At 37.2% G+C, this 17,348-nt stretch overlaps 1 protein-coding gene across 1 annotated transcript in view; it reads right to left on the bottom strand.

Annotated features, from left to right (window-relative positions):
• Positions 1 to 17,348, bottom strand: part of PSPC1 (paraspeckle component 1) — a 69,584-nt gene that overhangs the window by 37,602 nt on the left and 14,634 nt on the right. The window contains exons 3-4 of the mRNA XM_028105007.1: positions 8,374 to 8,469; positions 4,332 to 4,528 (exon numbers count right to left, since the gene is read on the bottom strand). Coding sequence (XP_027960808.1) covers positions 4,332 to 4,528; positions 8,374 to 8,469 — 293 coding nt within the window. The remainder of the gene's footprint in view (positions 1 to 4,331; positions 4,529 to 8,373; positions 8,470 to 17,348) is intronic.

Genomic DNA, 17,348 nt, shown 5'->3' on the forward strand with positions numbered 1-17,348 from the left:
GTATGGAAACCTAAGTGTCCATCAACGAGTGAACGGATAAAGATGTGGTGTGTATACATACATATATATGTATGTACAATATACATACATATACACACTCACACACATAATATACACACACAGACACACACACAATTGAATATTATTCAGCCACAAGAAAATGAAACCCTACGTTTCCAAGAACACGGATGAAACTTGAGGACATTAAAGCTCAGTGAAATATGCCAAAGAAAGACAAATACTGCATAGAACTTATATGTGGAATCTAAAAAACTCAAACTCATAGAAACAAAGTAGAAAGTGGCTGTCGGGGCTGGCAAGTGGGGTAAATATGGAGAGGTTGGTAAAAGGGTAACAAGTTTCACCTATAATAATAAGACCTGAAGATTCAACATATAATGTAGTGACTATAGTTGATAACAGTGCATTGTGTAATTGAAAACTGAGAGTAAAACTTAAGTGTTCTGCAACAGCAGAAAAATAAACAAAATCAGCTTTTATACTAAAAAAGAAAAACTTAATGTCATAAATGTAGACAAATAAGATGCAAAATAAATAAAAGTTGAGGGGGGGTGCCTGGGTGGCTCAGTCATTAAACGTCTGCCTTCAGCTCAGGTCATGATCCCAGGGTCCTGGGATTGAGCCCCGCATCTGGCTCCCTGCTCAGTGGGAAGCCTGCTTCTCCCTCTCACACACACACCCTGCTTGGGTTCCCTCTCTTGCTGTCTCTCTTTGTCAAATAAATAAATAAAATCTTAAAAAAAAAAAAAAAGTTGAGAGGAAAAGAGAATGGAGGAATAAATTATGCCTATTTCCTTGGGGTTTTTTTCCTTCAGTAATCAGGACCAAAAGATATTTAAAGGCAATATACTTCCACTACTTGATTTATCAGTACGAAGGCATACATAAACAGTGATAATCATAAAATTCCAGTGGTGGTAGAGGAGATAGTAATAACAAAATGCATGGCAGAGTTAATCTCATCTATTGAAAGTTTGTAACTACAGGAACAAAGATAATACAAAAATAACCATGAAGAAAATTCAGGAACTGCCTCCTATGCTGATGATCAAAAACAGAGGGAGGAGGAAAAAAATAACCTGTAATAGTATAATGGAATTTGGATCCAGAAAGGATTAAATAAACATCAGTGAAGTACAAAAGTACAATTATTAGAACATATTGGTGTATCCATGAAGAATTAAGATTTACAAAACTCTGCTAAGGTATATACATAAATATTCATTGAAGCACTGCTTTTACTAACTGGAAAAAGAACTAGATATCAATCAACAGAGGAGGAGCTAAACTAATTATATCCATTTAGCAGAGTATCATGCAGCCATTTAAAAAATGAGGCAGATCTGTAGAAAGTAAAACAGCAAGGAACAGAAAAAGATAAATAGGGGATTTTTTGGTTATAAATAAATATACGTATCTACTGACATATTCAAGTTTTCTTTTCATTAAGGGATATACAAAAGAAACTGTTAAAATACAGAAGACAACACTGTGACTCCTACAAGAAAGCAGAAGGTGGGGGCAGGGGAGGAGACACTTTTTCTGTACTATTTGAGTTTTCTATTTCCATAAGTCAACTAAAGAGCTGTTTCTGTTTCTGCACAGCCACAGAACAAAGATTACCTAAAGTCCCCCCCGGTGACCTGAATAAACCCTTAGAAATGCTGTATGAAATGTAAAATTGTAAAACTGTAAATTAAAAAAAAAAAAAAATTTATCACCTGCAGACTTTTGCCAAAATAAACACAAGATGTACTTCAGCAGAAGTAAACCCAGAAGGAGTAGGCTACACTAAACAATGTGCTTTTCTAATATTATAAACCAAAATATTGTTAACAGGGGTTATAAAGAAACACACAAAAAGCAATGAAAAAAAGCTCATGGGAAATAACTTTGCAAAATTATTCTGCTTCAAAAGTCAAGCTTTAAGGATGAAGCAAATCTTCTAAGAGCTCAGAAGAGCTTTATGAGGCCAAAAGAAATGTTGTTCTTTGTCATCACTATATCCTCAAATACCTGTGTCTTCTACAACTGACATTAAAAAATATGTGAAGTAATGACTGTTATAATAGTTTGTCATCATCAGCAACAAATACCTTATAGTACAAATGCTTCCATATTTAATCAATGTTATGTCCTAACTATGGCATGACTGTAGAGAGTGGCAAAGTGCCCAGCAGGCTATGAGCAGAAAACAATTCATATTGGACAGAAGTACTAGAGTAATCATGGGGCCCAGGAAATTAAATTTTTAAAAATTTCCCAGTCAATTCTCATGTGTTTTAAAGCCACAAAACCAGCAGACTAGATAACCTTGAAGATCTCTCCTCCATCTCTAAGCAGCCAATGATTCTGTAACCCTATCTTATAAAACAATTTAAAATTTTCTGCTAGAGACTTAGTTTATCTTAAACATATGTAATATAAATGAGTTCAATTTTCTTTGAAGAGTGAACTTACAGAACTGCTAAGTTTAGTGTCCAAATGAAACCAGAAATGTCTGACTAGTTTCTATAGTTGCTGAGCTGGATTTTGTTTTAACTTAGTTTCAGCACAGTTATTAAGTGACTTGATCATAAATGTTCAATAACCATTTACTGAACAGAAAAAACAAATAAACAACCCAGACTTTTAGGAATCAAGAATCTATCAAAAGGATTTAAAGATGAATGATGATTGTATTTTTCACTTTTTAAAGGAATACTGACTCTAGTATAAAAGAATGGTTTACAGACCAGGATTAAATGACAGTCCAGTAAGAAGGCTACTGAAGAAATCTAGCTAAGCATCCTGTGCCTTCATCTCTGGGGGTAGCCAAAAGAAGGTAGGTAAATGTTCACTGAAACACTAAATTAAAAAAAAAAAAAATTAACAGTAAAATAGAAAGCAATCAAATGCTTATTTTAAGAAATACAAAACTACTATGAATAGTTGAAAAAATGAGTGACAGGAATAACGAAGAAATTATTTGGAGAATTAAAGAACAGAAAAGGAAAGAGATAAACAATAGAGAAAGATAGGCATAAAAAGAAAACCAGCAAGAGGATAGGGGAGAAGTGAGCTTCTAGATATATTTAGGCACCTTGTCAATGATAGGTATTTGACCAGTGAATATGAAAATATATGTGCTGCCGAAGCGAGCACTGACCAGTGAATATGAAAATAAATGATCACCCATTAGGACTGCTCTTAAAAGTTCAGTTGGCTCTGCCCCAAATGTTTAAAATATTCTTGCCAACTACAAAGAATTCAGTCTTCATGAATCCCCATATCTGTCAGCACACATGAATCTTTTTCACCCGTGCCAAAGAATATCCATCTGTATTCTTTTGACACACAGTACAATCTTAAAGTCAGCATTTGTCATAATTCTTCTTTCCAATAAACAAAATCTTTTAAAAGTTTTTATTTTAATTCCAGTTAGTTAATATACAGTGTTACATGTCAGGTGTACACCACAACAAAATCTTGATATGTGACTTTATGCCAAATCTACACACCAAGAATTACCCACTGTGCTTCTCTTTTTGCCAGCAGAATAAAGTATTTGTTACAGGCAAAATTTAACAACCTTAATAACCTCCAACAATACTATGTATGTAGGTAGAAATTTTTTTTTTAAGATTTTGTTTATTTGACAGAAAAAGCACAATAAGGGGGTGCAGCAGGCAGAGGGAGGGGGAAAAGCAGTCTCCCTACTGAGCAGGGAGCCAGATGCAGGGCTTGACCTCAGGATCCTGGGATCATGACCTAAGCTGAAGGCAGATGCTTAACCAACTGAGCAACGCAGGCACCCTTTTTTTTCTTTTTAAACGCGGAGCTTGAACTCACAATGTGGGGCTTGAACTCACAACCCTGAGTTGAGATCAAGAGTTAGACACTTGGGCACCTGGGTGGCTCATTCTTTAAGTGTCTGCCTTTAGCTCAGGTCATGATCCCAGGGTCTTGGGATTGGGCCCCACATCGGGTTCCCTGCTCGGCGGGAAGCCTGCTTCTCCCTCTCCCACTCCCCCTGTTTGTGTTCCTGCTCTCCCTATCTCTCTGTCAAATAAATAAAATCTTAAAAAAAAAAGAGAGAGAGACACTCAACCAACTGAGCCACCCAGGCGCCAAAAACTTATTTTAATAAGGTATTTTTGCTTTTTTTTCTCTCTTTGAAAAGGGAGATTTTCATTTCTAATACAGTGAGAGTTCCAACTATCTCCAAAACTCCTAACTGGCAATTTAAATAATAATAGGTATCAATGGGAAATACGAACGAGCCTTAAGAAAAAAAAACATACCATATCTATATGAAAACCCATTTTTACCTTGCCTCATTAACATTAATTGGTGTTCATGCCTAGCTGCTTCCATTTCTGCTTCCAGTTTCTCTTTGGCTTCTCTGATGTTTCTATCAACCTGCTCACGCTGCTGCTTTTCCATTTCGTCAAGAGCCTTCCATCGAGATGCATACTCAAATTCAAAGGTCCCAGGTTGAGCAAAACGTGGCGGCTGTTCTCTTTCCCTAAGTTTACATTTGAAAACATACAGAAATGTATGTTTAAAAGTCAAAACAACAAATAAGATAATAAGGACTACCATTTACTAAGCAGTTACAATGTTTATGTCACCGTGTCAGGTAAGTAAGTACTCGAAATGACTTACCTCATAGCAGTATTATAATTCATGTTTTAACAACCCTGAGTTTAAGAAACTGCCCAAGGATGCCCAGCTAGTAAGAACAGAACCAGGACTTGAACCTAAGCAATCTGATACTACAAGCTGCACTCCCCTAATTATCACCTTCAATAAGGCCTTGCTGGTTTTCACTCAACAAACAATTTTAGATAAGGCAATCTGCAACACATGAATCAAATATACCCTAAATTGTCTAGAATTAATTTTTTTTTCTAAAAGTAGTAACTTTTAGGGATAATACAAGCAGTTGAGTGTTATGTGCTAGGTTAACAGGCTATGCCAAAAAATAAAGGCCTCACTTATAAATATGTCTGTTAATTGTTGTACCTCAAGAACCTAGCACAGTATCTGGCACATTGTATACATTTAACATTTCTTTCTTTTTTTTTATTTATTTGAGAGAGAGAGAGAATGAGAGAGAGCACGAGAGGGAAGAGGGTCAGAGGGAGAAGCAGACTCCCTGCTGAGCAGGGAGCCCAATGCGGGACTCAATCCCGGGATTCCAGGATCATGACCTGAGCCCAAGGCAGTCGCTTAACCAACTGAGCCACCAAGGCGCCCTAACATTTATTTCTTAAATGAATGAATAAAAGTTCAGCAAACAAATGACCAAAAAATTTTTTAAAAAAATAATGATCTATGAATGTACCTGAAATTCAAAGAATTTTTTCAATTATTCTCGCCTATCATAGCTTCTATTAAAAAATATTAGTAGTGGTGCCTGGGTGGCTCAATGGTTAAGTGTCTGCCTTCGGCTCAGTTCATGATCCCAGCGTCCTGGGATCAAGCCCCACATCAGGCTCCCTGCTCTGCAGGAAGCCTGTTTCTCCCTTTCCCACTCCCCCTGCTTGTGTTCCCTCTCTTGCTATATCTCTGTCAAATAAATAAAATCTTTAATAAATAAATAAATAAATAATATTAGTAAAAACATAATCCCTACCCCAGCAATGAAAGTATACAGGCCTTGCAATGCTAAATTTTAACTTTTATTTTAGGGTGGGGAGGGAAAGATGGGTAGGTGAGACAAATTTGGGACATAAAAGGTGAGGCTGTCACAGAAGAAAATATGTAATAACAAGAAACAGCTTTACAGATTTTCAGAGGTACATAAGGAAAATCAAAGTTAACCATGATCTGGTATTCTGTACTTAAAAACAAGACTTAGACATTTTCTTTTTAAAACACTGGAAAAAGGAAAGGAATAGGGGAGATCAACCACCTACTCATTTTTCTGAAAGATTTATTAGTCAGTAGTTCCTAAATCAGACTTTGACTATAATCACAAATATTAAAAAATCTTCATTTTCTCCAAGGGGAACACTACTGAAACAATATGGATATGAGGAGTTAGAACTAAATTTGAATCATGGCACTTAGCCTTTGTGAACATTCCAATCTGAGCATAACTCTTTAGTAGCAAAACCGGAAATATGAGATCTTGTAAGGTTTGCTGGGTAATTAAATTATATAAATAAATATTTCTATATGCATATAAATTCCACTTTTTGTAACACCCTTATAATTCCAGTTCTCTTAATTCTTGAATCCAAAGCGCTAGTTCAAATTTGTAATGCTAAACTATAACCAACAAAAAAGTCAAGTGACTAGGAAATCATAGTAAGTCGTTGAAAAATAGCATTGTATGAGAAATTAAAATGGTTCTGAATTACAACTGATTATACTACTGATCCTTCTCCCCTAAAATACTTTCTTCCCTTGCTTCCAGAACACACTGCCAGTTGATCCCCCTACAGCAATGACTGTTCCACTCTTGTCTTTGCTAATTCCTTCTATGCTTCCCCAACTCTATATACTGGAGTATTCCAGGGCTCAATCCTTTGACATAGTTATCTATCACATGTGGTAAGTGTAGCTCAGAAAGCTCATCTAAATTCCAGATGCAAATCCAACTACTTATTTGACATCTCCACTTGGGTTTTGGAAACCATCTCAAACTTAACATGTCTAAAACAAGGTTCCTGAACTTCCTCCCCCAAAAATGCTCCTCCTACAAGATTCTCCAGATCATTAGCAATTTCCATATTTCCACTTACTTCGGCCAAAAACCACATAATCATGCTTTTAACTCTTTTTATCCCACATCCATCAGCAAAATCCAAAGTCTGTTTTCAAACTATAGCCAGAATCTGACCACTTCTCACCATCACCACTGTGACCTCCATTTCAGCAGGCTCCTAAGTTACTATCCCCCACAATTCCATCCTTGGTTCTTTACAAATCTATTCTTAAAACAGGAGCCAAAAAAGCTACTGTTAAATTTACGATTAAGTCACTACTCATAAAATACAAGTCAGTTCAACAGCCAGCAAGGCAAAACAATCTACAGTCCTCCCAAGGTCCTATCTCTACCTCCTCCCTACTATTTCCCCTCCCTACTCACTATGCTCCAGGTAAACTGGCCTCTCTACTGTTCCTAGAACTTGCCAGAGTTCCCTCCAGGCCTTTACAGGTACTATTTCCTCTGCTGAGATCACTATTCTCTCTATTCCAGCCCACTTCTGATCCTGCATAGCTAGCTTCTTCCTCCCCACTACTTCAAGCTGTTAATCAAATGTCACCCACTAGGTAGACTTCCCAAACCACCCGTACAAAGAACACACTACTCTGCTCCACAGCATCCACTTTCCCCAGTCTTTCTGCTGTATTTGTTTTACTAATGTTATTGTTTACCCTCCTTACCACCCCCCACATAGCATGAATTTCTGGCCTATTTTGTTCACTGACACATCTCCTGCACCAGGCATATAACAAGTATTCATATTTCTCATTTAAATCAACTACAAAGAAAAACATTCAACTGCACTAAAAGAACGTTAATTAAAATAACATGCATAAAATATCATTTTGAACAAAGGCTATCAAATCTTAAAATCATACATCCATCTTTTCGTCATGATGAAGAAAAATACCTTTATACATACACCAAGGAATGTAAATTGGTATATTTCTGGAAAACCATTTGCCAGTATTAATCAACTTTAAATATGCATACAATTTGATCTAAGCCTTTACACCTTATGTGAGTTTTTTAAATAGTAATTCTCACAATATATTTTTTTTTAAGATTTTATTTATGTATTTATTTATTTATTTGACAGATAGAGACAGTGAGAGAGGGAACACAAGCAGGAGGAGTGGGAAAGGGAAAAGCAGGCTTCCCGCCAAGCAGGGAGCCCGATGCAGGGCTTGATTCCAGGACTCTGGGATCATAACCTGAGCCGAAGGCAGACACTTAATGACTAAGTCATCCAGGTGCCCCTAATATATGTTTTATAATTTTTGGTTCCTTATTTCTTGTATAACTCCACCACCAGAAATATAAGCAGTAGGAACACAAAAACAGCTCAAAGTTGCACTGACAGCACGTGGAACAGTGCCTAGCACAAAAGCCCTCCAGTATTTGTTGAATTTATGCTTGCAAATATGTTAGTTTTACCTACCCACACCCGTCCCAGTTATAAAAGTAGACTCAGAATTCTAAGTTAATGTTCTATCCATATATAAAAAAAGAATACCATTCATGTAGACCAGGCCACTCTATTAACCAGATTATATGACTGAACAGAACACCTTAGAGTCTAACAATACTTGATAACAGATGTGATAATATCCTTGATATCACATATCTAAAATATCTTAACAAAATCTTACTTATGATATTGTTGGGTTTTCTGCATTAGTTTCTCCGGCAAGCCATCTTCATCATCAAACTGCTCCATAGGCTCCACAATGACTGGACGAGGGGTCCTGGGTAGGTAAAATTGTAAGAGTTTAATACAGTGTCTGGAATTAACATCTCCCTAGAAATTCTTTGTAATAATTCCAAAATATATACATGCGAAATTTCTCTCTTTGAGAATAAATATACTCTTGAGTCAATAAACATTTACTGCATCAGATACAAGTAAACATCTAAGTCAGACAAAGATGAATGCTTTTTAGAGCATACCCCATTCAAGACAGAGTAAATCAACATCTTTGAACCTGCATAATCACTGTAGTTAACTTTTACAAATTATGATGGAAAAGAATGAGTACCTAATTCATGTTTTATGTGGAATCATCATCCCCATATCCCACCACCTCAAATTCCCACCTCCCAGCCTCCCTGTGTCTAACCAAGTCTTGTTCAGAAAAGTCTTTCTAAAACCTAAAATGAGGGATGCCTGGGTGGCTCAGGAGGTTAAGCGTCTGACTTCAGGTCAGGTGATGATCCCAGGGTCCTGGGATCGAGAAATGCACTGGGCTCCCTGCTCAGCAAGGAGCCTGCTTCTCCCTCTCCCTGCTTGTGTGTGCTCTCTCTGGCAAATAAAATAAAATCTTAACACAAAAACACCCTAAAATGACATCTAAAATACATCATCAGTCAAGCAGCCAGGCAGCTAAGCAAAAGGGAAGGAGGGGAGTCAGAAGACACAGACACGTTCAAGGTGGAGGTTGGGGGCAGGGAGAAGCAAGAGTGGATGATGAAAGATACGACTTGTAAATGCTCCTTCTTTACTACTTTTCTAAGTAAAACAAAAGGATGGGAAAGCTCATTGAGGAAGACAAAACAAGGAAATGAAATAGATATCACATGATATGCTGATATTAAAATTTCCTCGCTATTATTCATTAACTTTGTAAGGCTTTTATAGCCAAGCACAGAATTTTAAAACCACCACCACTGAAAGTACCCATGTATATTTTTTAACAATACACTTTCTTGTAGCTTAGACTGGACTCATTTCCAAAATGCTGCAAAAGTATTTCTACCATTTTTCCAAATTAGCAAATACCAAGACTGGTGTGTTTTCAGTGATAAAAGAATGCACTGGATTCATTTTTGTCAAAGAGGATATTGTGGCCTGTCCAAGGAATGGATCAGGGATGATCAGCTGTATGAGAAAAGAAGCACCTAAGGATTTATAGATCCTGTCAAACTGTTGCTGATATCATCATCACAGCTGGGACTGTTATCATTGCTATCAACACAATCACCTTCATGTCACCTGTAATAATACCCCTGGAGGGCCTGGCTGCCTAACCCAGTGGAGAAGAGGCTTTGGTTGTTCCTGCTCCTGCCACCCAACTGTCTCACACACACACAGATAAATATAGCATATTCATTTGACAGGATCAAACTGGCATCTGTACATGAAGATCCATATCAAACTTTCTTATGGTTTCTCCCTTCTACTGATACCAGAGCATCTCCTCTGGTTGTTAATTATGTTTACTTTTTGGAACTACGTAAGCCTAACCAAAAATAAAAGATCTTTGCCTAAGTTAAAATTTCTTTTCCCTTGCTATCAGTCTCTCACCATGCAAATAATAGTAATATCTATTGCAGTAGTAAATCTGTGCATTAACACAAGGGCTAAGAGGTGAAGGGGTTTTCTGGATTCCAAAAGCTTCCCTTTACAAATAAATGAAGATCCTGAGAATAACAGAGACTTTTAAATCCTAAACTGCTATTAAAAATGATTACCAGGGGGGCGGGGGGGCGCCTGGGTGGCTCAGTCGTTAAGCGTCTGCCTTCGGCTCAGGTTATGATCCCAGCGTCCTGGGATCGAGCCCCACATGGGGCTCCCTGCTCAGCGGGAAGCCTGCTTCTCCCTCTCCCACTCCCTCTGCTTGTGTTCCCTCTCTTGCTGTGTCTCTGTCAAATAAATAAAATAAAAATCTTAAAAAAAAAAAATGATTACTGGGGTACCTGGGTGGCTCAGTCGGTTAAGCACTGGATTCTTGATTTCAGCTCAGGTCATGACCTCAGGGTCATGGTACTGAACCCCACGACGGGCTCCACACTCAGCGTGGAGTGTGCTTGTTCCTTTCTCTACTCCTCCCCTTGCTTTCCCGCGTTCTTTTGCCCTCCCAAATAAATAAAATCTTTTTTAAAAAAGGAGAGCGAGAAAGAAAAATGATTATTAAAAATGATTCCTTTGGTGGGGGCACCTGGCTGGCTCAGTGGGTGGAGCATGCAACTCTTGATCTGAGGGTTTTGAGTTTGAGCCCCATGTTGGGTATAGAGGTTACTTAAAAATAAAATCTTTATTAAAAAAAAATGACTCCTGGGCTAGTAAAGACATTTTAAATATATTTTTTAAAGATTTTATTTATTTATTTGACAGAGAGATAAAGCCAGAGAGCACAAGTGGAATGAATGGCAGAGGGAGAGGGAGAAGCAGGCTCCCCACTGAGCAGGGAGCTCGATGTGGGGCTCAATCCTAGGCCCCTAGGATCATGACCTGAACTGAAGGCAGACGCTCAACCGAATGAGCCACCCAGGCACCCCACTAGTAAAGACATTTTAGACAGAAAAGGCAACAGAAGCAGGTGTGGAATACCTTGGGGTGGTGGACACAAGGGGATTATAGAAACCTCAGATAAACTGAGTGGAAACCCAAAAGAAAAGAGCCTTACAAGCCTCAATTTCAAAGGTGATAACTCATATCCAACATCTAAAAATTGAAGTGTGGTCAAGACTGAGTAAATATAGCCTCAAAGATCACATGCAACCCAATGAAGTAGAAGAAAATAGCTGAGAGTTCCTGAACCCATAGGAGGACCCAAAGAGGCCCAAGGACAAACAGAAGAAGATGCACTACATTGACCACTTACCCAATGGAAGCCACAGCAGGACCACAAACATCAGAATAATAATAGGGCCAGATAAGAACTCCTCAGCAGAGGCCAACAAAGAAAAACTCACCCCTCCACTTCAATACCAGAAGGTCACTACCCCCCAAGAGAAAAATCAGAAAAGGAGACTCAAGAAGGAAAACATACTAAGTAAATCACACTCAGAACATGACAGAATTACTTAGAATTGACAAGATTAATTTTATGAAGTCAAGGAAATGAACAAAATTAGAGAATATAATGACATCTCTACTATACTCTCAAATAATGTTGAGTTTGTAACTATAAATTTTCAATTTTCAACATATGAATATGGGCCACCAGACATACTTAAGACATGGGGGTGAATACAGCCCTCTGAGACAAAACTTGAGCAATACAAACAAATGTTATATATTTATACCTTTTTCCTGGAATTTCATTTCTAAGGAGATACATGAATCTCCTTCATGAAGGAGGAAAGATCAGTCAGCCACAACCACATTCACCATATTACATAAAACAAAGAGACCATATGTAGTGTTCAAGAGAAGCCCTTAAGGGACTCTCTCATTTATTTATTTTTTTTTGGTTGGGTTATATGCTAAAATGTGAACACTTATGGTTTCACTGTATGCACCACTCCCTGTAAAAATTCCCCTTGTCCATTATCTCACACTTCTTGTTTATTTCACTTTGATCTCTGTCGTTAAAAAGGTGGTTTTTTTTTTTTAAAGATTTATCTGAAAAAGAGAGCGCAAGTGAGTGAGGGGAGGGGCAGGGGGAGAGGGAGACAGACAATCTCAAGCAGACTCCCCACTAAGCTTGGAGCTAGAACCCAATGCAGGGGCTCAATCTCATAACCCATGAGATCATGACCTAAACTGAAATCAAGAATTGAATGCTTGGGGTGCCAGGGTGGCTCAGTTGTTACGCATCGGCCTTCGGCTCAGGTCATGATCCCAGGGTCCTGATTCAAGCCCCGCATCAGGCTCCCTGCTCCGCGGGAAGCCTGCTTCTCCCCCTCCCACTCCCCCTGCTTGTGTTCCCTCTCTCGCTGTATCTCTCTCTGTGAAATAAATAAATCTTAAAAAAAAAGATTTAAAAAAAAAAAAAAGAGTTGGATGCTTAACCAACTTGAGCCACCCAGGTGCCCCTAAAAAAGGTTTTTAAAACCTAATTTAAATTCTGTGTATAGGTACAATTACTTATTTACTTTTTATAAATGTAGGAAAATACTTCATAGAAAAAAAGACTAAAAGGAAGCAAATCAAATTGGTCAACTATTAATGTTAAAATCTGGAGTTGTTATCTGTACAGTTTTTCTTCTCCTCCCTTTGCCCCCAAATTAACCAATCATTAGTTTGGTTGTAATAGTGATACTTGTCCATAGTAACTTTCATGTAAGTCAGTCAGTCCTGTGAAATCCTATCATTTGGAAGGGATCTCTGATCATATTCCATAAACATCTCTTCAGATTTTCCTTTCTGCTAGATATACATAATTTTACATAAAATGAATCACCTATCCATGCTTTCTTCAGAAATCCTGTTATCACTCAATAAAAAAATGGCACAAAAAAAATAAATAAAAATAAAAATAAAAATAAAAAAATGGCACCATTTCAGACGTATGTAATGCACCATAATTTTTTAACCATAGATATTGGTGGACATTTAAGGTTTCCATGTTTTCTGAAATGGTACATAAAGATTTAACATATTTTTGACTGACCTTTCTCACTTGTTCAAATATCTCTTTAGAAGCAGAAGGGTGAGAACAAGGTATTATATATACAGTACTAAAAACATAATGGCTTAAAAAATGATGCAACATCATCTGTATGGAATTAAAAAATGATTATGTAATGATGACAGTTTGTTTCACTGCTACATAATCCTTGTAGATATATACCATTTTGCAGGATTTTTCAATTTTAGTCTTTAATATAGTTGAGAATTGAAGAATAATGATAAAATAATTCTTAGAATCATGAAATAAGATGTTTTATGATAGAGGAAAAATAAAATGACTAGGACCTGGTATTATCTTAGATTATAAAACTACCCAATGGAGGGGCGCCTGGGTGGCTCAGTCGTTAAACATCTGTCTTCGGCTCAGGTCATGATCCCAGGGTCCTGGGATCAAGCCCCGCAACAGGCTCCCTGCTCAGCGGGAAGCCTGCTTCTCCCTCTCCCACTCCCTCTGCTTGTGTTCCCTCTCTCGCTGTGTGTCTCTCTCTCTGTCAAATAAATTTTAAAAAAAAGAAATATTTCTTCTGAATAAAAGAATCCCATTTAATGGAAAGATGTGATGAAGCAAACAAAATGATGGAAAAGTAATCTTTTTGAAGTAGGAGTATAAAATAGGAAAGTTATAAAAAAAATTATTAATGGAACAATCACTTGTATACAAAAAAGAGTTAAAAAAATAGGCCTAAAATGGCTATGCCACCACCCTAAAAGATAAGGCTGATTTTCTGTGCCAAAACTGTACAAACAATGTGGTTTACGTTGAATATAAACCATCTAAGTTTCCTTCCTTCATGGGGTCCTAAATTCTGGTATCTTCCAGGTAGAGGAAACTTTTAAAACTGACACTCTACCCTCTACTCCACCAACCCTTTGCACACACCACTGGGGTCAGTTCAGCTTCACTTGGTAGTAAGCACTTCATTGTGTTGTCTCAACTAACTGCTGGAGAAATTAAGACAAGTCCTGTGTTACTCACCTGGAAAAGGACTCTTGGAAGTAACAAGAGTTTTGTAACAATTTGCTACATTGTTTTATTTATAGAATATAAATACACACATTTATTTATATACTAAATTTATTTATAAATTTTTGAGCAGCTATTAGCATAGATGCATAGCCAATGCTCTGCCATAAACAGATGTGGGGTCTGCAATTTTAGTTTGTATTTGAGATATAACTCACACACCATAAAATTCACCATTTTAAAGTACAGAGTTCAATGGGCTTTAGTATGTATAACCATCACTATGATCTAATACCAGAACATCTTCACCACCCCAGAAAGAAACCCCAAACTCATTAGCTATCAATTCCCCATTTCCCTGAACCTCTGGCAACTACTAGTCTACTGCCTCTGTGGTATATACACCCTTTAAAAAAATTTTTTCAGGGAGGCGACTGCGTGGCTCAGTCGTTAAGTGCCTGCCTTCAGCTCAGGTCATGATCCCAGAGTCCTGGGATCGAGTCCCACATTGGGCTCCCTGCTCCGTGGGAAGCCTGCTTCTCCCTCTCCCGCTCCCCCTGCTTGTGTTCCCTCTCTAGCTGTCTCTTTGTGTCAAATAAATACAACCTTTAAAAAATAATAAAAATTAAAATAAAATTAAAGTAAAAAATTTTTTTCAGGGCCCATGGCTGGCTCAGTCATTTGAGCATGTGACTCTTGATCTCAGGGTCATGAGTTCGAGCCCCATAGAGATTACTTTAAAAATTATAATAAAGAAATTTTTTTCATGAGTATTGCATTTCCTGGTGTCATGAAATATTCTTCACAAAATAACTACATACTAATCTACTATAAATATGATCTACTTAATCAATTCTCTATTAAGAAATTCAGATTTGGCCAATATTTTGTTATTAGAAATAAAGTGATAAACCACATATAGTGATATACCAAAACTTTGAGTCAAAATACTTACTTAAAATATACCTCCAACAGTCAAAGAATCTTAAGGTTTTTATACTCAGTAACTAAATCCCTCCCAGAAAGAGTAACCAATTTCCATCAGCGCTAGGAGTTATAAAATACTCAAGTAATTTCACTTTCACTCACTGAGTATTTTTAAATCTTTGCCAATACATTAAAAAAAAAAGATTTAGTCTGTCTCTGATTACCAACAAAAGATTATTTAAATATCTAGCTGTCAACCTAAAAAATGTATCTCTCATGAATCAAAAGAAAGCAAAGAACTGTAACTTAAGACTCTGAAGTGGTATCAGAAGCAAAACATTCTTTTCTCCCAAAAAGAAAAATAAAAGCAACAAGTAATTAGCAAATAAAGTAATGCTATGCACAGCAAGGATTTGAGCTACATCATGTAACACAGATTAAGAGGTTTCCTTCAAAGTTATTCTTTATAATTAATCTTGCCCTCATGAATCTTTGATTTTCTAATAAAGTTTGGGTTACCAAACTTCAATTGGTTTAAAAAGGAACCATTTAAGAGGTGCCTGGCTGGATCAGTTGGAGGAGTGTGTAACTCTTGGTCTTGGGGCTGTGAGTTCGAGCTCCATGATAGGTACAGAGACCACTTAAATAAATAAAACTTAAAAAAAAGGGGGGGAACCATCTTTTTAAACTTTTTCCATGGAAATTCCAGAATACATTTGCCCCATAAAAATCTATACCTGGGGGGGGCGCCTACCTGGCTCTGTCAATGGAGCATGCAACTCTTGATTTTGAGGATCTGAGTTCAAGCCCTACACTGAGTGTAGACATCACTTAAAAAATTTTTAAAACTTAAGAAAAAAAAAAATCTATACTCAGGAAACAAAGACCAACCAAACATTTATGGTCCATAATGTTTGCCACAAGGTTAGTTATTACAGCAAAAAAGGGCAACAACCTAAATGTCTAATAATAGAATGTCTATTGTCCAAAAAAGGAATAAAGTCCGGCATAGCTGTAACAAACCATGTATTTTTAATAATATCAAAAAGACTCAGAATATAACAGGTAAACTTAATAAAAAGAAAAGGATGCTGGGCACCTGGGTGGCTCAGTCATTAAGCACCTGCCTTCGAGTCAGGTCATGATCCCAGGGTCCTGGGATTGAGCCCCACATCGGGCTCCCTGCTCGGCGGGAAGCCTGCTTCTCCCTCTCCCTCTCCCTCTCCCCCTGCTTGTGTTCCCTCTCTCGCTGTCTCTGTGAAATAAATAAAATCTTTAAAAAAAAAAAAAGGATGCTTACTAATAAGGAGAAATTCTTCTATTTATTACAAATAAATTAATCCCAAAGTAGGTTAGTGATGTAAAGGCAAGAGTCTAAAATAAAGTGTCTTGGAATCTTCACTCCTACAAAGCTAAGAGTTTAATAAGTATAAACCCTCAAAAGCCTAAGAGGAAAACAAATCCAAAATGAAGAAATTCTGAAAAACACTTGTCCTGGACTCTTCAAAAATGTCAATATCACAACACCAACATTTTTGTCATTTGGGAAACGTAAGATAAAAGGAAATTACAGCCATAACAACTAAATTCAATGTGTGATCTTTGAATAGATTACAAACAGTTATAAAGGACACTACTAAGGAATAGGAGAAATTTAAATATAGACTGTATATTAGATAACATATAGACATATCTCACTTTATTGTACTTTGATTTACTGGGTTTCACAGATACTGCAGTTTTTTTTTTAGAAATAGAAGGGTTAAAAAAGAAATAGAAATAGAAGGGTTTTGGGAACCCTGCATCGAGCAAATCTATTGGCATCATTTTTTTCAATAGCATTTGTTCATTTTGTGTCTCTGTCACATCTTAGTAACTGTCAGAGAATGTCAAACTTTTTCATTATTATGTTTGTTAGGGTCACCTATTATCAGTGATCTTTGATGTCACTTTTGTAATTGTTTAGGGGGGTGACATGAACCACATCCATGTAAGACCGCAAACTTACTCACTAAAAGTTATGTGTGCTCTTCCTGTTCCGCTGACCAGATGTTCCTCTATCTCTCCCTCTCCTTGGGTGTTTCCCTACTCCCTGAGACACAACAATATTGAAATTAGGCCAATAAACTACCCTTCAATGGTCTCTATGTGTTCAAGTCAAAGGTAAACCTGTACCTCTCTCACTATAAATAAAAAGCTAGAAATGATTAAACTTAGTGAGGAAGGTATGCCAAAAAGCTGAGACAGGCTGAAAGCTAGGGCTTCTCGCACCAAACATGAGCCAAGTTGTGACTGCAAAGGAAAAGTCCTTGAAGTGCTACTCTAGTGAACACACAAATGAGAAAACAAAACATTACAGAGGCGCCTGAGTTGCTCAG

This window comes from Eumetopias jubatus, unplaced genomic scaffold (genome assembly GCF_037043125.1).
Source record: "Eumetopias jubatus isolate StellerSeaLion01/CBP00866 unplaced genomic scaffold, mEumJub1_p1.0 scaffold_3, whole genome shotgun sequence".
Classification (NCBI taxonomy): Eukaryota; Metazoa; Chordata; class Mammalia; order Carnivora; family Otariidae; genus Eumetopias; species Eumetopias jubatus.